Genomic DNA, 23158 nt, shown 5'->3' with positions numbered 1-23158 from the left:
CGGCGCTGTATACCGGTCCTTGTTTCATAGAATGGGTGTACTTCAACGAACTCCAAGTGCTGCAACTTTCTTTTTCCAGAACACTTCAAATTACAATGTTCCTATGGAGACTTGATCTGTGTCGCTCAAACGCAGCTATCTCAAGTGTGCCTATAGATGCAATCAACTTATCCGACATCGACGTATCGATTGAATCGATTGAAAAAGCATATCGGACCTGATGATGTTCGTGAATCGTCCATCTATGCAATGCAGCATTTTTTGTTTTTAGTTTTTGCTCAACCTCCAAAATATGTTTAATGTCACTTCAACAAAGAATGTTACCACCTTTGGGGAAATGCGTTTGACAGATTCCCGTTTTTAAACAAAACTGTGTGAAATACAGAAGTTGAAAACTGCAGACGAATCACATATTAATGCTCCTGCTCGAAAATCTTGCAGGTCATTATTTACCGAGAGCTCCTGAATTGTTACCGTGGGGTTATAAGTTAGCATCAGTGTGGATTTTTTTCCCCGAAGATCTGTTAAAACCAACTTTTTGGAGTTGATCTAAAAGGGCCACGAAACCTACCAGCTTAAACCGGGGTTGTTCCTGGAATTGATCTAGAATCTTTCCCGTTCCCGGAACTGATCTTGAAACTTTACCAGCCCAGAAACTCCGGAATGTGTCTTATGTGGTTTGTTAAAAGCACACCCCTTCTTGTTAGGCACAACAATCCTAATTGGTCTAGGCCAGTGCCAAGCCCGCTTGAAGTGGACTTATTATCTGTGACAAATTGACAAAGTGACCCACCCTCTGCATGATAGTAATGATAATGGGTCCTTTGCACATCGAGACAGGTACAGTCCGATTGAACAACGCACCACGTGTTGGGCCGAACACGTGTTGCGTACGATAGTGAAGGAATTTTGGATTGTGCAACGTCAATTACCTAAACTTGAACCGGTTGTTTACACATTAATCAGTCAGACTTGTTCGTCTGTATTTATTACAAACTTTATAAAACAAAGATGTAACCCCTCCACTTATTCAAATACAATTCCCTGTGCCAGTGGCAAATCGGTTGAATGGTTGACGGTTATAGTTGATCGTCGCGCGTACTGCTTCCAGGCGTCGGATCCCGATTCACGGCCACCGCCGGTATGTTTCTCGCCACCGAACGCTCCTCCAATTTCCGCTCCCGAGGGTGAAGTGTTGATATTTACGATGCCGCAGTCGGAACCACTCTCTCCCAGCCACTGTTGTTTGGTAGCGAACCGAAAAAGAGTAATGTTTTCATTAAAAAATTCTTCCACCAAAAAAATCCTACCAAAACTGCGCCACTTACTTCAAACGCCGACTGGATGTTGTTGGTGAACAGGGACGACGACAGCCCTTGGTCGACTTCGTTGTTCCAGCTGATCGCCTCCTGCAAGTTGCTCGCCTTGAACACGTACACGATGGGGGCAAACGTTTCCCGCTTCACGACCGGCGCATCGTGCGGCAGGTTGGAGATGATGGTCGGCTCGACGAAGAACCCGGCTCGATCGATCACCTTGCCACCGCACTCGACCTTGCCACCGAGCGCGACCGCTTCCTGCACCGTCTGCAAGTAATTGTCCACCGCCTGCTGGTTGTGCACCGGCCCGTACAGCGTGGCCGAATCCAGCGGATGGCCGACGCGCTTCAGCAGGCTGGCGTACCGCTTGACCAGCTTCGCTATGAAGCTATCGTACAGCTTGGCGTGTATGATCAGCCGCCTGGTCGTGGTGCACCGCTGGCCGGCCGTGCCGATGCAGCCGAAGAACGCCGCATCCAGCGCCATCTCCTGCGGCGCATCCTCGTTGATAATGAGCGCATTGTTGCCGCCGAGCTCCAGCAGGCAGCGCCCGAACCGGCGCTGCATCTCGATGCCGACCGTGCGGCCGACGGCCGTGCTGCCGGTGAAGGACATCAGCCGGATCCGCTCGTCGCTCACCATCCGCTTGCCGACGGCCTCGCCGCCCTGGCAGAGCGTCACGATCGGGGGCAGCTTGTTGCGCTTGATCACGTCGGTCACTATCTTGGTGGTCGCCACGCTCACGAGCGACGTGCTCGGGGCGCCCTTCCACAGCACGGTGTTGCCAACCGTCAGTGCGATCGCCGCATTCCAGCCAAAGACGGCGCAGGGAAAGTTGAACGCCGATATGACGCCGACCAGCCCGAGCGGGTTCCACTTCTCGAGGATCGTGTGCTGCGGCCGCTCGGACGGAAAGATGGCGCCGCCGAACATGCGCGACAGCCCGACCGCGTAGTCGCAGATGTCCACAAACTCCTGCACCTCGCCGACCCCCTCGGGCAGGATTTTGCCCATCTCCAGTGCCACCAGCTTGCCGAGCGGCTCCCGGTACTTGCGCAGCTCGTCGCCAATCTGGCGTATGACGTCACCGCGCAGCGGGGCCGGAATTTTCTTCCACTCCTGGTAGGCGGCCACACCGGCCGTCAGGCAGCGTTCCAGATCCTGCTCGGAGCCGGTAGCAACCTCCGCTATTACCCGGCCGGATGCGGGATCGATCGACTGCACCTTGCCGGCCGTGCCGGCCACCCATTCGCCGTTGTACACACCATTGTTCACGCGCTGCAGGCCGAGATCGCGCAGGAAGGCAAAGTTGTCCTCTTCGACCAAATACTTCGTCATGCCGCTCATGCTGCGTGCGCCGAGGATCTTGCAAATGACGTTGTTCAACTTTGGCCCCCTTTGCAGCAGTGTTCCTATCATGCTGTAAAAGGACCACCGACAGACAATAGTTGAATGTTGAGTCGTTCCAAAAGTGTTGGTCTCGCTGCGCCAATTGCTGCACGATTTGTTGGCCCGGTCACACTTACTCTATCCTAAGCTGGAAGCGCTTGCAGTCCGCTGGAGGTTCTGTTAGCAACTGCCGGCTGCGCGCGGTGCCCCTACCATGTGACACTATCTGCGAGGCCGTTATCAGTTTGGAAATACTTTCGCCTCCAATTGTGTATTGCTGTCCTCTTGAGCGATCGAGTGACGGATTTGCTCTGCGGCGACTGTGTGCAACTGGCACGGTACGCTGTTCCGCTTGATAAGAGTGATAATTCTGGCTATTTGAGAGTGCATGCACAACAACAGCCGGCGGGGCACACGTTATCTACACGAGAGTGGCGGGTTTGCGTCGTTCGCCTCGAGCATTGGGCGGTGTTCATCTCCGTTTCACCCGGGTTGGTCTGCGTGCCTGCTGATGTACCAAAGACAACGATGGCTCACAATCTCCTAGCGCCTAGCCTATCTTGTGTTGTGATTGGGGCGCGTTAGTAACGGAAGGAACTGTTGAGGTACGCTAAATATGCTCTCTGTTGACATGCCCCTGCGACATTCCGACGACGTGTCGGACTCCTGGCTGTCTGTTTTGTTGAATCTTGTCCACTTTGTAAGCATTAAATGCACACTTCTCAGGCAAGGTTTACTTTAAAAATATTTCTTTATTTTTGTAAAGCAACTCAAACGACCCAATCATCCGACAGGGTTGCCTTTATGCAGTTCAGACTTATTTTTGTAGCAATTTTCACTGATTTTACTAGTATTTTACTAATCAAAAGCGATGGAATGAGAAGCGAAAATCGTGCGTAAAAACAATAATGCAGATTAGTGTTGGGTAAATCTGACTCAGATTCATGAATCTGAATGAATCTTCGGAATGATTCATTGAATGTTAATCTCGGTTGAAAAGGTTCTTGAATTTCAAAAATTCAAGAAATTTCTAAGATTTAGGAATTATCCATGTATCTCGAAAGATTATCGAATCTCCAGGGATTCATAAATCTCTAAAAAAGCATAAAGCTTGGGCTTTTTTTTATTATTCTTCTTCTTGGCGTAACGATCTACGTGGTCATGCTAGCCTGTCCAGGCTTTCGAGACTTCTTGGAAAGTACTACGCCGCCGGATAGTTTGTTTTGCTACGTGGAGACTCAGGTCCATGCAAGGTTTGAACCACCAGCGGGCAAGTTTGAGGTGGGATTGGACAAATTCAATATTTTGGAAATCATACATCTCTAAAGATTCATAAATCCCTGGAAATATATGAATTTTAATGGATTTATGAATCTTATAGTTTCACGAATCTTATGAGATTCACGAATCCTTGGAGATTTGTAAATATTGAAAAATTCATGAAGATTCATTAAACTTTATAGATTCATGAATCTTTGAATATTCGACTCGAGATTCGAATCACTCGTCACTGAAGATTCCTATGAATAAATCTCAACGAAAGATTCATGAAACCCAACACTAAAGCAGAACTATGCCTCGCTAGATTTAAAATGCTAATAATAGGTATAACATCTCCTGCGAGGTTTTATTCTCCGTTATTACACGAACGCAGGCAAATACTAGTCTGCAAAACTAAGCTAAACCCCTTTGAGGAATCAAAAAATAGGTAGTGAGTTCCTAGATATTCGGATTTGGAGGTCGTCAGTACACTGGCATGGCCACAAATCGGCGCACCAGCCGATCCTTCAACACGTTCGGCAGGTAGCGGAAGGCATTGTAGTAGCAGAAGTACCGCCACGGTTCGCAGATGTACAGCGACCGGGGCGATGCGTCGAACAGTACCCGTCGCATGCAGCCCGTTAGCGGATCGCTTTCGCTGAAGCTTTCCAGCGCGCGCGGTTGGCAGAGCGGCGCCAGATACCCCCGGTAGCGATCGAAGTAGTCCTGGTAGAACGCACGCTGGTTAGCGCCCATCGCCGACCACATTTCGTCGAAGTACTGCAGCTGCTGGGCGCAAATGTTGGAATGAAACAGGAACGAGCCGGGCATAAACTCGACCACCGGCACGCCGTGGCAGGACAGCTCCATGCGCACCGCATCGGTCCAGGCGCGCAGTGCCGCCTTGGTCGCGGAGTAAACGCTCAGCCCCGGCAGGGCCTGCCGTCCGCAGTGGCTGGTAACGACGATCAGACGCGCTCGGTTCTCCCGGACCAGCTCGAGCAGGGGTAGCGTGAACTGGATGGCACCGATTACGTTTACATTAAGCTGCAGCTTGGTGAGGTTGCTGGAAAGCCATTCCGCCTCCCCGAAACACATGACGCCCGCGTTGTTAACAAGCGCATACAGACCTGCAAGCGAGAGGAGCACAATTCTTTGAAGAGATGCAAAAGAAAAGCTTCAACTAGGAGTACGCACGAGCTGGATGATTTGCTGCAAACCATTTCCTTATTGCGCTGTGCGTGTCTGCAATGCTTTCCTGGCTGTTCAGATCCATGATGAAGCAGACAAGCTGTCCCGTTTGCTTTCCGCGCGATTGCAAGCTTTTGTATCCGTCGGACTCCTTGCTTACGCACGTCGCCATCACCGTCATGCCGGCCTGCAGACACATGCAGGCCATATTGTAGCTGGGGATCGGGTTGGGAAATGTACAGAGAGTCAAAACGCCAATTTGGGACCATTTTCAGCGTGCAGCAAAACTCGCTTACCCTAGGCCAGAATCGCAACCCGTAATAATGACTACGTCCTTTGTGCTCAGCTTCCGTATCGGCTGCAGCGATCGTGATCGCCAGTACTGCAATAACTTCAGAGCGACAACGCATACGCCGCTACTGGCAAGGACGATGTTTCTTGCTTGATTAACATTATTGGTAAACCAGCTGGTCATCATCTTCGGTTGTAGAAGAAGTTTGTAGTTTCTGCAATGATTTTGTCAAAATAACATGAATTGTTTTTTTTTTTAATGTGAGTAACAGAAGTAGTGATGGGAAAAAGTTGTTGTCGGAATCGATTCCAGCTAGCTCCGAAGTTTTCTGGAATCGTTTCCGGAATCGATTCAGGGATCGGTTCCTGAATTGAAATCAGTTCAGGAATCGAAATCAGCTCCAGAATCGGAATTGGCTCGGAAATTAGAATCGGCTTCGAAATCGGAGTCGGTTTCAACATCTCCTTAAGAATAGGCGTTTGGGTCCAATGATGCTACGTATTGATAGTCCCAAAAGGATCCAAATTTACTTGTAAACAGTCCATTCTTATGGTAATTTCCGGACTGATTTCGCTTCTGAAACTTCTTGCTTCAAGTCAATTCCAATTCTGCAATCATTTCTGATTCCTTTGCCCTAACAAATTGAGTTTCCTAGTTCGATTCCGATTTCTTAACCAATTCTGATTCCGGGGCCGATTCCGATTTCGGAATAGGATCCAGAGTCGACACCGAAATCGATTCCGGAGTCAACTCCGGAAATGTGCTCCAAAATCGGCTCCGGAATCGGAATCGATTCCAGCATCGGAACTCGAAATCGGAATCAGGTGGGTCCAATTCCGAGCTCCCACCACTAAACTTAAGCACAAAGACAACAATAAACAAACAAACATGCTCATAAAAAGAAAAACTACGAAAAGAATGTAGCAAGCTAATAACGATACAAAAATATACTTTACGATAAAAGGGAAACCATTCATTAGATAATCGAGTATTTAAGCCATTAGTTGTGATGATGAATATTACACCGCCAATATATGACACAGGTGGAAATAGTCTGAGCAGCAACACACCCAATTGTAAACATATGATCGGCGGACGGCTAAACAAATGAGACCGTTTCACAAGCAGTTTCTGCCTGAAAGTAATGTAAATTAAGCAAAATCCAACTACTCACCGTTGTACCGTGGCAGTGGTTGACCGAGGTGGACGATCTTGGGATTATTATTAAGCGGGCTTAGCAGTAACGCGCAGCAATATCAACCCGGTACTGTTGCCGACTGGGCAAACGCAGCGTTTTGTTTTTTGTTTTTCTTTTTTTTGGAAAATATGAGAATATTAACCATATGACGCACACCACCAAACCTCAGACTTCAAATAAGTTACATAACGCACTCGTCGGTGGTGGTGAAATCAACGCAGTTTAAGAAAATACACACCGAAAGCAGTTTTATTCGTTTCGGCAGCGTGCGTAATGCCATCATCCATGCGCATGTAGGCTCCCGGCGTACGAAATGCAGCGTGACATTTTTTGTAAATTATTTACTGATTTGCGTACCCGAGCGTTTCGATGCGTTTGGATTGCGCTTTCGTCACGAGGTGTAATTATTTCTTTTCTTTTCTTAACCCTTTTCTATACCCGGGTATGATTTTCATTTTATAACTGATATAACTTTGTATTGAAAGATGGTCCTACCGGCATACCCGGGTATTCCATACATTTTGTATGGGAAGTGGTAGCTTTCGATTTTAATACTTTCATAACTTTTTATGTAATGAATATTTTAATTACAAATTTTGTCAAAAGAGCAAGACATTATTCTTTTTCACTTTATTGAGGGAATGGGATTTTTTAAAGTTTCATTCAATATTTTTTTAAATTTTTGTAATGTATAACCAATTTCTTCATGGACAGCCTTCAATGCAGCCACCATATTGAATGCATTAGTAATGTTGCACTTGATGGACGATTCTGATTATTTTAATTGATTATGAATAGAAAAGCAGAAATTCTTCATAAAAATATGTTTTTAAACATATTTTTTATTATTCAATTTATTTTCATTTAAAAAAAACTCAAAATGCTTTGCATATTATTTAAATATGCACCATGTCCTTCTGTTTTTCCCCAAATGTGCTCTCTTCTAATCAGTTTTCAATTAGAAAAACATATTACCGATAGAGAAAACCGTACTTACCAAACAAATATGATTTATAGTATTTCCTTTAAAACAATAAAAAAGAATAATTAATTAAAACTCATCTAAAAAAATAATCCAAAAAGGTACTTTTAACGTACTTTTCATAGAACAGCAGAAATAAAATCCATTTAAAAGGCAAATTGTCAAACTTAAAAAAATATTAAAAAATAGTGAACGAGACTTAAAAAATCCCATTTATTCACTAAATTAAATAAGATTAACGGCCGTACCTTTGTATCTAATTTGATGTTTCAATGCAACAAAAGATATTGAAGTTTTAGTTTGAAAAAGAATAACTTCCCACACAAAATGTATGGGATTCCCCGGGTATGACGGTCGTAGAGATGAAGGTGTAAATTTGGTCATTGAGAAAACGGTTATTGCGATAATGGTAATAACCATGTTCTTAGAATCTTTCATCTGATTGGGGGTTTCAGCTTGTTCGAAGTTTCCAATCTACTGCTTCGCTCGTACGTAGAACATCGATTTGAATTTGAAACCCGGTTTACTGCCCTCACCTAATCCATTCCACCTGGCTTTACAGATTTGTTGGCACCATAAATGCAATAGAATCTCATTAGTAACTAATCCATTACCTTAGAATAAAGAGGAGCACAAATAATTCCATAAAATAACGGTCAGCGTAGCAAAGCTAAGAAAAAATACTAAATACCGCTAGAATTATTATTAAGCCAGTTTTTTTTTTATTTCTTCTCTTCTGGTGTGGCAATTCTTTTATTTTAATTCAATGAGGCCGAGACGAAACGACAATCGCTAACGAAACGGGTCGGGGAGCGGGAACGAATTTCAAACCGGACACGAACAACCTGCTGGCAAAATGAAGTCGAGCTACACCAGGCGCAATAAGTGTGCTCGCTACTTTCCTCGCGTACGTACTCACACTAATTCCTCACGTAAAACTAACAATTCAACGATTACACACTCGTACTTGTGCTCTCAGCAATAATAAGAGAACCACCATCGCGCTTTCTCCCCTCCCCCCAAACGATCGACATTCTGTCTCTTTGCAGCAAGCTTGAATTTGAAGTTGTATCTGTTGCTGTTGCGGATTTGATTGATGGCTGGAGGATGCTGCACTGCTGCAAACAGAAGGCCCGTGGTGTGTGGTAAGTTGTTTTAAAAAAGAGAGAGAGAGAGAGGCGGTCGGACACATTATCCTTCCGCGGAGTTCAAAACAAATCGATGGTTGACGTAGCCATTGTTGCGCATTTTTGTTGTTTCGATTGATTGCAGCAGTTGTGGGTGAATGTTTTGACAGCCAGACGCGCGGCAGCCAGATGGAACATAGACGACCGTTGTTTGTGTGTGGTTGTGTTTTTTTAAGAGTAACAAAAATCAGGACGATTTACTTGAATATCTTGCCCTGGTTGAACTTGCGCCCGTTCTTGTCGGTGCCGCTCCAGGAGAAGTACTGTTCAACCAGCTTCTTCGTCTCGTCCGAGGCGGGGTCCAGCTTCTTCCAGTCGTACACCTCGTAGTCCACCTGCCAGTCGGGCGACAGCTTGAACGCCAGATCCTGGCCGCGCCAGACCCACACGCCCGAGATCGTGCTGTTGTTGTCCTCGCCGAACAGGCACACCGAGGCGAAGCTCTGCTTGCGCATCTTGTCCAGCCGCTGGAACATGCCGGTGATCAGGTTGCAGCTCATGAACACCTTCGTCAGCTCCTCGGGATACTTGTACTCGCCGTACCAGATCGAGTAGTTGGCCGGGTCGAACTTGGTCCAGAAGTAGGGGATCGATTTCGCCTCCTCCTCGTTCGAGTAGAACCGCTTGAAGTCGTCGAAGTTGAACGTGCCCTTCGGCAGCGTTTCGAACGGATCGTTCTGCTTCGGCTCGGCGGCCAGCAGCTCGTCGGCTGCGTCCGGCTGCTCGGCCGGTTCCGGCTTCTCCGGCGCCGGCTTCTTCTCCTTCTTTTCCTTCTTCTTCTCTGCTGGAGCGCCGCCGCTTCCGCCGCTCACCTTGGCCTGGAATTCGGCGTACTTCTTCGGGTCGGCCTGTGCGACCTTGGCGCAGAGCGCCGGCACCTTGACCACCGCCTGCACCTGCGGCTGGTTCATCAGCGTGGTGAACCACCGGTTGACGGCGCCGAACGGTGCGCGGAAGGCAGGATCCAGCACGTACTCGTACGCGTGCAGCAGCGTGGCAAACACGACCACATCGGCCAGTGTGATCCGCTCGCCGACCAGGTACGTCTGCTTCAGCAGGCGGCTGTTGAGGGCGGCCAGGCCGCGACGCAGCTCCTCCTTCGCACGCTCAACGTTGTTCTTGTTGTACGGCACGATGCCAATCATCGGGAACGTCCAGCCCTGGACAGCAGGCAGCAGCTCATTGTCGGCGAAGCTGAGGAAGGACTGCACCTCAGCCCGGTGGAAGTCGTTCGCACCGCGCAGCTGCTCATTGGCCACGTAGTAGGCGATCGCGTTGCTCTCCGTCAGGTACTTGCCATCCTTCGTCTCGTACGCCGGCACCTTGCCGCTCGGGAACTTCTGCAGGAAGGGCTCGCTGCAGTTGGTTTCGCCGAACACGAAGTCGGCGGCAACCTTCACCGGCGTGCCGGAGTATTGGGCCGCGATCAGCACTTTGTAGGCACGAAAGTTTTCCGGGTAAGTGTACAGAGTCTGCAAGAGGGACAGAGGTTCGAGTTAGTTCAGCGAAAAGCAGCTAGGAAGCGAGAAGGGGGGTGGGGGGGAGGGGCTAAAGGAGTACGATTAGGATGGTAGCAAAATCCGCACACAATGCTCCATTTTAGAAACGTTTTTTTTTTTCTTTTTCGAAACCATCCCGAAATTCCGAGCTTCGTATTAATTGCTAATTTTAGTAAGTACACCCGCCAAGGAGGATCTTATATTCACACCGATCACACCGCACCGCATCCGTCACCCGTGTACAACACACACACAACCCGGCGTACACCCGGAACTCGATTTACAGGTGGAAAAACGTATTTCAGCCAGCTGACCCATAGCGCACCAGCTGCCCAATACTTACACCGGCCATTTTAATGCTGTTGCAGGACGATTGTGAGAAAAAATCACGCGTTTTGGGCTTTATTCGGCGTATTCGCGTGCTTCACAAGTACGTGTCCGTCGATGGCGGAAATGAAAAGGAGGTCGCCACTGTCGTAACTGGTGACGTTTGGTACACAGGACGGCAAAGGCTCGTTTATCCGTGCCGCTTTTCGATTATCCGGGGTGCAATGACACGAGAAATCCTGCGGGCATGGTCAACGCGCGGCCATGTCGTGTGATTTGACGCAAACGTTTTTGTACGCAATTTGACGTGCATGGCAGTGGATCCGATTTGCCACGTGGGAAAGACGAAGCAGGTGTGCAATCCACTTGCAATGTTATTGTAATAACATAAATCAAACAAAAACAGCCCCTTCATGGTAGAAAAATACTTCTTCTTTTTTATTCAGATCCGACATTGCCGTATCGCCAAATATTTCTCAAATAAAAACAAAAAAAGGGGTATCTATTCACGTACAGTCTGTTCCCGAGTCAGTCGAATTACACGTTTTTTGACTAAAATAGTATTGATCACTCGGAGTTTTTTATTTAATTTAGTAACTTTATACACTTTATCATTTGTATGATATGATTCGTGCAGAAAATTATAAGGCCGAAAATACACGGACCGGAATTTCGCGGCCGCGGAATTCCGCCTGCTATCAAACCCATATACAAAGTGTCAACGGCAACTTTCCCGAACTGTCATATCCATACATTTTTCAGCAAGCGGAATTCCGCGGCCGCGAAATTCCGGTCCGTGTATTTTCGGCCTAATATTTCTGGCTTTTAAGCGGTTTCAATTTGTTAGCAAAAATGCAATGCATATCGAACTTGAAGCAAATTGTACTGATTTGACATGTGATCTGCCAAATTTAGGAATCCGCGTAAGTCGAGAACCGTGTGGGCGGTGGCAACGCTGATCGCTCAAATAGCCAGCTCGTACTTTATATCCGGCTACGTGGTAATGAATTAAGTCTCGAAAGCCTTGTATAAGCTGGCATGTCCGCGTAGGACGTTTATGCCAAATAGAAGAAGAAGTTATCAGAGCACATTTTTATAACAGAAAACACTACAATTAATTACAATCTTCAAATATTTTCCTTGATCAAACATGAAGTTAATAAAAACTGGCTACGTCCTAATCCAAATAGCCAAATGGTCATAAGCAGCCAATTTTGGAATGCTAAAGATCGCTGCTTGAATAAACAGCATCAAAGTTCCAGGTAGACCTATTAAATAGCGCTTAAGCAGCTTTCTTATGCCATGGTGCAGGGGATTATTTTTCTTTGCGTTTTATTTTTAAGCAAGGCGTCATCAATGAAATAAACAACACAATTTGTCAATTTATTTGAAACATTCACAACACAACATTTATTTTAAAACTATAAAAGTTCTTGAATTTCACATAGTTTACTAAAATATCACAATCACTGTACTCAATATTCCTTCTTCATTTAACTTATCTAGCTTGGGCAACAAGCAATGAGATGTTTGACGGTACCAGTCTATATGGCTGGAAATAGACGAACCGAGATCGTCGCGGTACCGCGAAATTCGCGCCTTGTTTACAACAGTTGTAGAACAGTAGAGCATGGATGCATATGTTATACGCATGGAAACGGACGACCCAGCCCGTAAAGTCTTTTTAGGCCGTCCACAAGGACAGAGGAGGCGTGGTAGGCCCAAATTGAGGTGGCAAGATGGCGTGGAGGCGTCCGCCATTAAGGCCGGGATAACGGACTGGCAGACGAAGGCGCGAGACCGTGAGCGGTTTCGGACACTCCTGAGGCAGGCCAAGACCGCAAAGCGGTTGTAGCGCCGGATAAGTAAGTAAGTAAGAACAGTAGAGCTGTCAAATCTTCCGCGCCTCCAATCGCGCCTGCTGTTTCGCAGAGATACCCAACTTCGGTATTGCTGAGATTCTTGCGGTTGCGCGAACCGATTATTTTTACTTTTTCTGGCGATTTGTGTGAAAACTCGTGTCGAGAAATGAGTTTTGTATTTTATTTTGCATAAACTATGTGAAAAAAATAATTTGATTCGCAAATGGATAGAGAAATATTTCTTCTTGGCACATTCAATCGTCACCAGACCTCGGATGGTTCCATACACGAACCGCGATTATCTCGCCTATCTGTCAGATTTTATAACATAATTGACAGCTCAAGTCATACGCGATTTTCGCGGTACCACGATGATCTCGGTTCGTCTATTTCCAGCCTATCACTTTGACCGTTCAAATAGACATAGAGCGATAACGTCGCGCGCGATAAAAAGTAGCTCAATTTTTCAAACAGATCTCCTTTTCTCGCGCGATATTTCTGCTTCATCCGAAATAAATGAATTAGCCAGTTTGTTTCCCAAGTGCTACAAATCCACTAAACGACCACTAAACGGGTTCTAAACGACTCAAGCTCTCAACATAAACGGACTCATGCATTCTAAAAATATCAAAAAGCTGGTGGCGCCATCTGTTGGTGGCATACCCAATCAGTGAAGCTTCCTCGCTTGGAGGAGAGCTTTCTCATTCCCTCTGTACTGTTGTATGGTTTCGCATTGAAGTTATGCATCGCTAGAACTAGAACGGCGATACGATTGTTTAAATACTAAACTCCAACGGAAACCACCAGCACTGAAGCAAGTGAGATTTGAGTAATGGTGGTACCCATGTATCTGACCCATGTATCTGACCACACGACCAATTTCATAGATTTTTGCTCGGAAAGTTAGAAGGCTATAAAGGTCATGATTAGATGATTAGGTCATGATTAGAATCTGTGGCGCTTGGGTTACGAGCCAGACTTATTCAAAACATTAAAAAATAAATTAGAACACACTTTAACATATTTTTTTCGTTTTCAAACAAAAAAACATGTAGGTTCTACTTTTGCTACTTTTTGTCGCGCGAGACGTCACTCTATGTCTATTTGAACAGTGACAAGAGCGTCGTACCGATGGCATGCAATAAAAAGCTATAAAAAGCTAGCCAACCAAGTTTGGCACACTTTCACAACAACCCTTCAATTTCCATCTTAAACCATACACATGAGGTTTACCAGCTGCAAGGTTCCAGAGGGTATCAAGTGCCTGTTAAAAACCTTCAAAGTTCCTCAAAGTACCATCTTTCTCCTAATCAGCCTTAAAGTACGACATCGGAACGATTTTTTGTTAAACAGCCTCAAATCAGCTATACAGTTCGAGCTGGCTATTTGGGATATTTTTGTGGATTTTTCACAAAGAAATATCCAATTTTAGGTCTTAGGTGAGCTATCCCAATTGACATTTTCGAGCACGATTAATCGGGATTTCAAGCAAATTCCCTTAAACTGAAGCGTTAAACTTCCCTTGTACCAAATATCACCAATTTTACGACAAACAATGCACTAACTTAAGAGAAAAATAAATATTTGCAAGCCAGTTCGCAATGTACGCTATAACCATCAAACTGTCAATGGCTGCTCTGTTTAAACGTCGCACCAAAACGGCTCTCAAATCGGGCCAAAATAAGCAACATAAAATTATTAATTAAAATGCTTTTTAACACCAATCTTAGGAAGGTAAGAGTGTTAAATTGCTTTAAACATTTTTTTGTACATATTCACAGTGATACAAACATTTTCTAACCCGTATTCGCGCTGCCGATAATAGGAACACAGCCTGCCGAAAATAGGAACAAACTGCCGAAAATAGGAGCAAAATCAATGTTTGCATTTTCACGAATATTTATGAAAAAGGGCTTTGAACCGGCAAATAACAAATATTGTAACATACTATGATAGTTTATCAACCAGAATAACAACACTTTCAAGAAAAATAATGAAAAATATTGATGTGTGAGCAATTTTTGTGAAACTGCTGCACTAGCCTGCCGAAAACTGGTACAGTTACCCTACTGTTATGTTTTGTTGGTTGGGTGTTGACCATAATGCTTCCGTTTTCGCACACTGTCCGATGGGTCCATGGATGTTCGCGAGTCCCATGCGTTTGCGTACAATTGACGTATTCCAAGAATTTCGCTAAATGTATGTTTTCGTCACCCGTCGCTACTCCCGAAGCAACACAAAAAAAAAATATTTACCGTTTAAAATGCAAGCTCCTCGGAACGAAAACGATTGCAATATTTGGTGTTAAATAGACAGAATAAATGAGCGCACTGATGGCGTCATCAACGATTACTACACTCTTTGCCTTGCCGTTTTGTACCGTCTGCCCCTAGCCTGATCGCTGTTAACAACCTGGACTGTCAGCACACCGCTGCACACATGTCAAAACTCGGAGTGCAAAGTGTATGCCAAAGTCGGACGAAGAAAGTTACAATTAATAACAATGCGGAGAGATCGATAGTTGTTCGTGTAAAAATTGTTAATCAGTTCTGTGTACGAAACGTACTGCCGAACTCGTAAAGCCGCCACAGGAAGCGACACAACATCGCACAAGGTGCATAAACCGCAACACGCAAGCACCAGACGAAACCTGCACCACGGACCGTGCATGCATCGACTCAGCTTGCCAAAGAAGAACAAAAAAAAAAACGATAAATAATCGGAAGTAAAGTTCATCGGCCAACACTCCCTTATTACATGCTGGCACTGTTACGTACTTACCAATGAGCTAAGATAGTTTATATGCCTGTTCGCAATGTTCGCAAGCATAGTTCTGGACAGGCAATGTACATGATGATCAAATCAATAATCGATGTCACCTTGCGCTGAGATACCCTTTTGCGGCAAACCGTATTACATGTTACTGGGTTGTATGAGAGATAGTGTGAATATTTACATTATGCTTACCGTTTGTTTTGTAAACATTTATGCTGGCTGCGTTTAGTGTTGCGGAGCATAGTTTTGTAAGTATCGTTTTCGTAAACTGCTTCTTTCTTCTGCCCGACACTGGTAATTTGCTGGCTTGCTTCGAGTGACAGTACGTTTAGTTTGGCCTGCCTTTCTTTCGATTACTTTTGCAAAGCAACAAGCAGCGACAAAAAAGGCATATCAAATGTAGATATTCGTTTTCGGACTCACTACAGGATAGAAGCAGTTTGCAAAAATTGTCCAAAAAATGATAACCAAAACATAGACACGATATGTGTATGGTCAATGTTTGCATGTGCGTGTGTGGGAATATATATGTATGTATATGTATATATACATGTACACACTTTCATCATACATAATACATGATTACCATTGGGCTCCCCAATGGATAAATGGCGAAAATAAATACTGATAAATAATGATTGCTAACATCCCGTGTGCTCTATTGAGCCTTATATGACCGCCTTTGACTGTTTTGGTGCAATTTTGTTTTAGGTCCATCATCATCATGCATCATGAACGCTGGCAATCAGGTGGCAAATGACAGGTGCAACATAAAAACGGCAGTAAAGCGGCGATACAACTTGATTGTTTACAAATAATTGTGATTAGAGGAACTTTTTATTCTTTGTTTTAACTACTAATTTGAACACTTACCCACTGGGACGAGCACATTGAATGGTGGTGGATTGTTCTGTCCGTTCCGTACGTCATGGTTCAGCAGTATGTATCGGTAAGCATGTTAGGCTTAAGGCAAGTTGGTCTTCAACGTTGCACAAATACTGATTTTTGCTTTCTGCTTGGCCCGTTGCAGGCAACAGCAACAATTGTGAATGGAACAAACGCGTGCGAGCTTTTCTGCGAACAGCATCATCACAAGTGTAATTCAGCCATCGCCACTGCTGCGGCACTGCAGACTGCTATGAAAAGCCTCAACAGTATGGTCACCCACACCATGAGCAATTCACTGGCCACGCTATGCAACATCGGCAACTCGTGCTACATGAACTCGGTGCTGTACACCTTGCGCTTCGCACCGAACTTTACGCATAATTTGCACCATCTGGTCGAGTTTCTGGAGCTGACGTTGCACAAAGCAAACGCGGAGAAACGGTGCCTGCCCGAGCACGACGAGCAGGGGCATGGGCAGGACGAGCAGAGCGCGATCAACGCCAAGCAGAAAGGCTCCCTGCTCGGGGCGGGCTCGGATGGACCGGACGCGCTCGGTGGGCCCAGCTGGAACGGCAAGGAGCTAGGGTTGCACGAAAAGCACGTGAACGGGTACGAGCCGCACGCAGCACCGTACGGCCGATCGTCGAGTGCGTCCGATGGTTCGGCGATGGTCAGCGAAATATGCTTTAGCGAGAGCGAGAAGTGTAGCGCACCCGCCAATCACGCCCGTGGCTGCAACGCGTACGGTGGTGCGTCCACCCCCGCCTACACCGGTGATAGCTACAATAGGTCCCGCAAGTGCGAACCAAGCGTTAGCAATGGGAACGGTGCCAAGACCAACCGGCAGCTGGTATGCGAAACGCTGCACGAGCTGTACCACAGCCTTGCGCGGAACGAGGCGGCCGACACGATAGAGCCTTTCCACGCCGGCGGACTGCTGCAGGCGGTGCAGCGCGTGAGCAGCACGTTCGAAGGCAATCAGCAGCAGGACGCGCACGAATTTCTCATGTGCATACTGGATAGCGTGAGGGAATCGTGTTTAAAGCTGAACAAAACTCTCATCGAAAATCCAGATTTCCTCAAAATAAGGTAAGGGGTAGCATACGTAGTAGGCAAGGGGTAGCCCCTAAAACTACCTGGCCTGTTTGAAATAGTGATGGGAAAAATGACGTTTTTTGTCGGAATCGATTCTAGCCAGCTCCAAAAATTTCTGGAGTCGATTCCAGATAGTAGGTCCGGCATCGATTCTGTAATCGGCTCCGGAATTAGAATTGGCCCCGATATCGGAATAGGATCTGAAATCAGAATCGGCTCCGGAATCGGAATCAGCTTCGAAATCGGAGTCGGTATCGGCATCTCCTTAAGAATAGGCGTTTTGGTCCATTGATACGTATTGATAGCCGTAAAGAGTCAAAATTTACTTATAAACGATCCATTCTCATGGAGATTCCCGGACTGATTTCGCTTCTGAAAATTTCTCGGTGTCAATTCCGAATCTGTTTCCGGAGCAAATTTCGATTGCCAGGGTCTACACTGATTCCGGAGCCGATTCCGATCGCGTAATCGATATCGGAGTCAACTCCGGAATCGGCTCCGGAATCAACCCCGGAATCGGTTCCAGAGTCAACTCCGGAATCGGCTCCGGAATCGACCCCGGAATCGAAATCGCTTTTAGCATCGGAATTGGCTCCAGAATTGATGCCGAACACGGCATCGGATGCGAGTAGGTCCGATTCCGAGCTCCCACCATTAATTTCGAAAGCAATATTTAAACAGTCCTGAAGCGGTTCAGCTTATACCGTTTATTTGTGCGATTTTTAAGCAAACCTTTTCTCTTTATCGTTTTAGCTCGCTTCCATCCCTAGAAAAGCCTCCGCCCGCCAAGGGCGATAGTGCTGACTCGGTGACTGCCAGCACCGAAACGAAGTCTAGCACACAATTCATCGGGCGCAACATATTCCGGCGGCGTAAAGAATCGCTCCGCAATGCCAAGTCCTTCGCGGCGAAGGAGAGCAAAGCGAATGCCGCAGTGGATCTGCCGCTGGCCAGTAGCGTTAAACCGGTGGCGCCCGTCAGCAAATGTGCCGATGCAGGGGCGGGCAAAGACAAGGCCAGCTTACCGCACGAAACAGCACCGGGTGGGCACGGTGCGACCGCAGCGGAGGAACGGCTCGAGGAACGGATTCGCACGTTGGGGTTAAACTTCTTTTGCGAAGATTTCGAAGGTGTTACCGTGTCCAGGACGCGGTGCCTGTCGTGCGAAACGGTAACCGAGCAAAAGGAAATCATGATCGACATTGCTATTCCGATCGCTTCCAGCGAGATCAGCGAGGCGCTAAAGAATCCTCAGCAATTTTATCAGGTACGTTGCTGGGTGTTAGTGGCTCATTTATGTGCGAAATGTAAAAATGAATGTTTTTGCGGTTATATTTCTTTAAAAAAAATGTGGTCAATTATTACGAACTGTGAACCAAAATGAAAGTTAATTGAATTTCCCAACGAGTAATTGCAAGGGTTTCCAAGTCACTTTCGAATGTAAACATTGTTTTTTTACCGCGTGCAAGAAGTTAGTTTCCATCACTCTGATATTTCATTTCTATAATAATAATACTATTTTTTTCAACATGATTTTCAACACTTTACCTGTCAGCGGGTGATGCGATCCGGCTTCAAACCCCGGTGTAAAAACGATGACGAGGTGCTGCGATGCGGAGGTTGAAGTGTTGAAAATCATGCTGAAGAAATTAAAAATTATTACAGTGGTTTTCAAGTCATTCGAATGGGCACATCATTATTCACTGCCTAGAGAATTATTTTCAACAGCTACGATCATACATTGTATTCGCATCACAATAATGTTTCAGTTCTTACACATGATTTTCTACACATCACAAAAAACTGTCAAACTACTCAATCCAACTTCCAGCGTGTTGAAAATCATTTAGACGAACTGAAAAATTATGATGATGTAAATAAAACATTTGACAGCTGTTTGAAAAACATATCGATAGCATTGAAAAATATTGTTGACATTGACTAAATTGACTCGGAAACCCCTGTGAGACGGAAATGAAAAGTTACATCGATGTGGATTAACATTTTGCACGCGGTGAAAAGCAATGTTTACAATCGGAAGTGACTTGGAAACCCCTGTACTTATTCACCGCCTTCAAGATGTTTTCCAACAGCTGTCAAATAGTGTATTTACTTCATAATACAATTTCAGTTGCTACGCATGATTTTTATCACACCACAATGAACTGTCAAACTCAATCCAGCATGAGACGTGTTGAAAATCATGCTGAAGAAATTAAAAATTATGATACAGGGGTTTCTAAGTAACTTTCGAATGTAAACACTGTTGTTCATCTCGTGGAAGATGTTAATCTACATCAATCTAATATTTTGTTTCTTCAGGATGATTTTCATTAATTTCTTCAGAATGATTTTCAACTCGTCTGATGCTAGATTGAGTTTGTCAGTTCTTTGTGATGTATTGAAATTAATGTGTAAAAACGAAAACATTTGAAAGGGACTTGGGAAACCATGTAACGCATATAAGTTTCTCTTAGCGTGAAGAATTTGTGAAGAATGATTTCATTCATGGAAATAGTTTGATTTGACTGTTCAGTTTTACGCTACCTCTAAGCACTATTGTAGCAAACATTCATGCAACATTATGAGCTGAGACTAAAAAAAAAATCAATTAATGGTTGATGTTTTTCGTTTGCTCCCCCGCCAGGACGCTTGCATAACGCAGGAATACTTTCGTGGTGATAACAAGTACCGGTGCGAAGTGTGCTCGGGCTACACCGAGGCTTGCCGTACGATATCCTTCGATATACTGCCCCGGCTGCTGGTGCTGCAGCTGAAGCGGTTCAATGGCGATATGGAAAAAATTAACAGCTACATCCCGACGCCGTTCGTGTTGCAGTGCTTCTGCGCCGACTGTCTGGGCAAGTCGGACAGCGAGAAGCGCCACGTGTACCGGCTGTACAGCGTGATAACGCACGTCGGTGCGCGCATGTCGGTCGGACACTACATCGCCTACACCAGCTCGCTGCAGATCCCGCTGCACTACGTCAACTGTGTTAAGGATCGCCAACGAAGGGCGCTGCTCGCTGCCTCCACCCTGGAAGCGCAGGCGGCCGGCGTGCTGAACGGCATCAAAGGCGTCGGAATCTCGGGCAAGGGGCACGGCGGCGGCGTCGACAAGAGTGCTTCCGGTCAATTAAAAAAGCTGTTTGGCAGCAAAAAAGCCTCCAGTGCTGGTGATATTAGCAAAAAGCTGAAAAACAACGTTATTAATCGGTTCTCCCCCATCAATGGGATCGAAAACCTGCAGCTGAACGCGCACGCCACCACCGTCTGCATCGAGAAGGCGGTGCGGGCCGGCTATAGTGATAACTTTTACAGCATTCAAAGCATGGACGGCGTCAGCTCAGCGCGCAGCGCGGTCGATTGTTCGCTGGGCGGCGGGAGCAACCCGTGCGACGGCAAAACGAATCATCCGCTGCGCAGTATTTGCGACAAAGCGTCGAACCTGCACGATCTCCATTGCCAGAGCGTCGGTTGCTGTGCCGTGCTGGCGAAAAACATACTCGCCGACGACATCCGGCATGCGGGAGGCGCTCACGCCGGAAGCGGGACCGCCGATGAGGGCGGCGGCCTGATCGGGGACGGTTTGCGCAGCAGCAGTGGCCCGGGCAGCGCCCCCCATCACCTATCGCCTATCGTGGCGGGGTCAATGTGCGAAATGAACTGTGCACAAAGTCGCTACAAGCTGGACGGTGCGAACGGCGAAAGCCAATCAACCATCGGCAACTGTCACTCTTCATTGCTGTCCAGCTCGTCGATTAGCAATCAAGGGAATAGCGAGCTAAGTTATGGCAATTTCATGGACGATACCGTTGCAAGGCAGCAGCAGCAGCAGCTAACCTGGTACATGTGCGACGATGACAAGGTAAAAATTATGACGCAGCTCGAGTTCGAGGAGATACTGTCACCGAACCGGCGCCATGTGACCACGCCATACCTGCTGTTTTACGCGCGCTACGACATTGAGCGAAAGGAACATAATCAACCAAAAGAGCAGTCGGCATCGCCCACGCAGCAGCATCAGCAACAGCAGTATCAACACAAAATGCATAAGGTAATAACCAAGCATGTCCCGGCGGCGACCAAATCTGCTACCATCTCCGTTTAAGTTTGACGCGCACGAGGCTCCAGGCACGCATGCTGGCAAGTCTAAACATTAAACACGTTTCTTTCTATTCAAGGAATACTTCCTGCCTGGCGCCAGGACCACCTAGCTGGTCGTGCCCGGCCTTATACAGCAATTATCCGCAGTACGCGATACCCGATATACGAGAATTCGCAGTACGCGATTGCTCTAAATTTGACAGCTCCATGTGTATTTTGCAAATATTTTAATATTTTGAAATATGTTATGCTCTTTTTGAGTTTCCTTGATGTTCTTATTGCATTTTGCATTAAATTTGTGCAAAAGATACAAGATATTTTACAACAAAAAACTTTAATGCAAAACTCTGTGGCAATATTTTTCAACCCTCGAACTGGTAGTGTAAACTATTTTTCCATACAAATCCGCTATACGCGAAAACTCGAGATACGCTATTGCGCTCGGTCCCGTACGATAGCGTATATCGGATAATGACTGTATTGGCTTATTGTAAATCAACCCCCACTCCCACTCCTTCTCCATCCAACCCCCCCCCTCCTGTTTAAGTTGGCTACGCACGCAGCGCCACGGGATAGTCAGTGCTTGCTGCCTGGATCACGTGCGACGTGGAGCAGGGGGATAGGGAGCGCCACGGAATTGTGGCGTGAGAGATCTAGACTTTAGCAGCATGGCAATATAGTTGACCTCCTCATTCGAGTCGCATATAGTAATTATATTAGGGCGAAGATAGATCGTGAAACCTGAAGCCGGTTCAAAATCGGCTTTCTAACTTATTGACAGACAAATAAGAAGCAACAGTGTAAAAGCTAAGAGAAATGTTAGAGATGATAGAGGGTTTGGAGTAGTGCGCCGTAACATCATTCAACAATATATGGTATATGAGATACCGCATTAGAGCAGCAACAGAAACTGAGTAATGTTCAATATATTTAAAGAGGAATAATAAAACAAAACAGAACAAACAGAGCATACCGCTTTACTGTTGTGTACACTTTGTTGCTGGAATATCGTCAGATAAGGTTTAAGTTGCTGAAATGGTTAAAATCACAAAATTGTATGTTTCCATGCCAAAATGAATATTATAAAACGTCCTCTCGTCCCCTTCTCCTCGCATCTACAACAAGCATACCTAGCGGGATCGTTTGCGTTTGTTTTATGCATGACCGTTGATGACCCTCAATCGCAAACCTTGATTGAACCTGCTTCTTCTTCGTATCTGAGCGCAATAACGCGTCTGTCGGTCAAGGCCAACCATCAAACATGGAGACTGTAGCGCAATGGAAAAAAAGGTTTTGCTGCTTGCTAGTGTTGGATAAATCTGATTCAGATTTATGAACGTGATGGATCTTTGAAATGATTCATTCAATCTGAATCTCGAATCTGTGCGAAAAGACTATTCAATCTCAAAAGATTCATGCATCTCAAAAGATTCTTATATCTTGAAAGATTCTAGGATTCATAAATCTCTAAAAAACATAAAACTTGAGTTTTTTATTATTATTTTTCTTGGCGTAATAACCTACGTGGTCATGCCTGCCCAAACAGGTTTTCGAGACTTCTTGGAAAGTACCGCACAGCCGGATAGTTTGTTTTGCTACGGGGAGACGATCCTTGCAAGGTTTGAACCCCCAACGGACAAGTTTTAGGTGGGATTGGGCAAATTCAATATTTTGGAAATCATATAACTATAATTCATAAATCATAAATCCCAGAAGATTTATGAACTTTAATGGATTTATGAGTCTTACCGAATCACGGATATTAAGAGATTCATGAATCCTTGGGG

The 23158-nt window shown here is 45.8% G+C and overlaps 4 protein-coding genes across 6 annotated transcripts; 1 reads left to right on the top strand and 3 right to left on the bottom strand.

Moving 5' to 3' along the window:
- Nucleotides 1–950: 950 nt before the first annotated feature.
- Nucleotides 951–3057, bottom strand: LOC120905741 (putative aldehyde dehydrogenase family 7 member A1 homolog). The gene is made up of 3 exons (XM_040316785.1): nucleotides 2846–3057; nucleotides 1329–2739; nucleotides 951–1239 (listed from the first exon to the last, which is right to left on the bottom strand). The coding sequence occupies exons 2-3, from the start codon at nucleotides 2736–2738 to the stop codon at nucleotides 1027–1029; spliced, it is 1623 nt and encodes a 540-aa protein (XP_040172719.1). The 5' UTR covers nucleotide 2739; nucleotides 2846–3057; the 3' UTR covers nucleotides 951–1026.
- A 383-nt stretch (nucleotides 3058–3440) lies between these two features.
- LOC120905743 (retinol dehydrogenase 7) lies at nucleotides 3441–8211 on the bottom strand. The gene is made up of 4 exons (XM_040316787.1): nucleotides 6626–8211; nucleotides 5456–5665; nucleotides 5166–5374; nucleotides 3441–5098 (listed from the first exon to the last, which is right to left on the bottom strand). Exons 2-4 carry the CDS (start codon nucleotides 5635–5637, stop codon nucleotides 4452–4454), a joined length of 1038 nt encoding a protein of 345 aa, XP_040172721.1. The 5' UTR covers nucleotides 5638–5665; nucleotides 6626–8211; the 3' UTR covers nucleotides 3441–4451.
- A 119-nt stretch (nucleotides 8212–8330) lies between these two features.
- On the bottom strand, nucleotides 8331–10796 carry LOC120905742 (elongation factor 1-gamma). The gene is made up of 2 exons (XM_040316786.1): nucleotides 10661–10796; nucleotides 8331–10290 (listed from the first exon to the last, which is right to left on the bottom strand). Exons 1-2 carry the CDS (start codon nucleotides 10667–10669, stop codon nucleotides 9016–9018), a joined length of 1284 nt encoding a protein of 427 aa, XP_040172720.1. The 5' UTR covers nucleotides 10670–10796; the 3' UTR covers nucleotides 8331–9015.
- A 3895-nt stretch (nucleotides 10797–14691) lies between these two features.
- LOC120906865 lies at nucleotides 14692–21750 on the top strand. 3 transcript variants are annotated; one of them, XM_040318991.1, is made up of 6 exons: nucleotides 14692–15529; nucleotides 15993–16230; nucleotides 16312–17258; nucleotides 18018–18531; nucleotides 19912–21321; nucleotides 21449–21750. In XM_040318991.1, exons 2-6 carry the CDS (start codon nucleotides 16210–16212, stop codon nucleotides 21479–21481), a joined length of 2925 nt encoding a protein of 974 aa, XP_040174925.1. In that variant the 5' UTR covers nucleotides 14692–15529; nucleotides 15993–16209; the 3' UTR covers nucleotides 21482–21750. The 3 variants fall into 3 exon arrangements, with proteins under 3 accessions (XP_040174925.1, XP_040174924.1, XP_040174923.1); XM_040318990.1 differs by having other exon boundaries at nucleotides 14692–15120; nucleotides 19912–21750; XM_040318989.1 differs by having other exon boundaries at nucleotides 19912–21750.
- The last annotated feature ends 1408 nt before the right edge of the window (nucleotides 21751–23158 follow it).

Source organism: Anopheles arabiensis, chromosome X, assembly GCF_016920715.1.
Source record: "Anopheles arabiensis isolate DONGOLA chromosome X, AaraD3, whole genome shotgun sequence".
Taxonomy (NCBI): domain Eukaryota; kingdom Metazoa; phylum Arthropoda; class Insecta; order Diptera; family Culicidae; genus Anopheles; species Anopheles arabiensis.
Note: the sequence above shows the minus strand (reverse complement) of the source record. Positions and strands in the feature narration are given on the sequence as shown.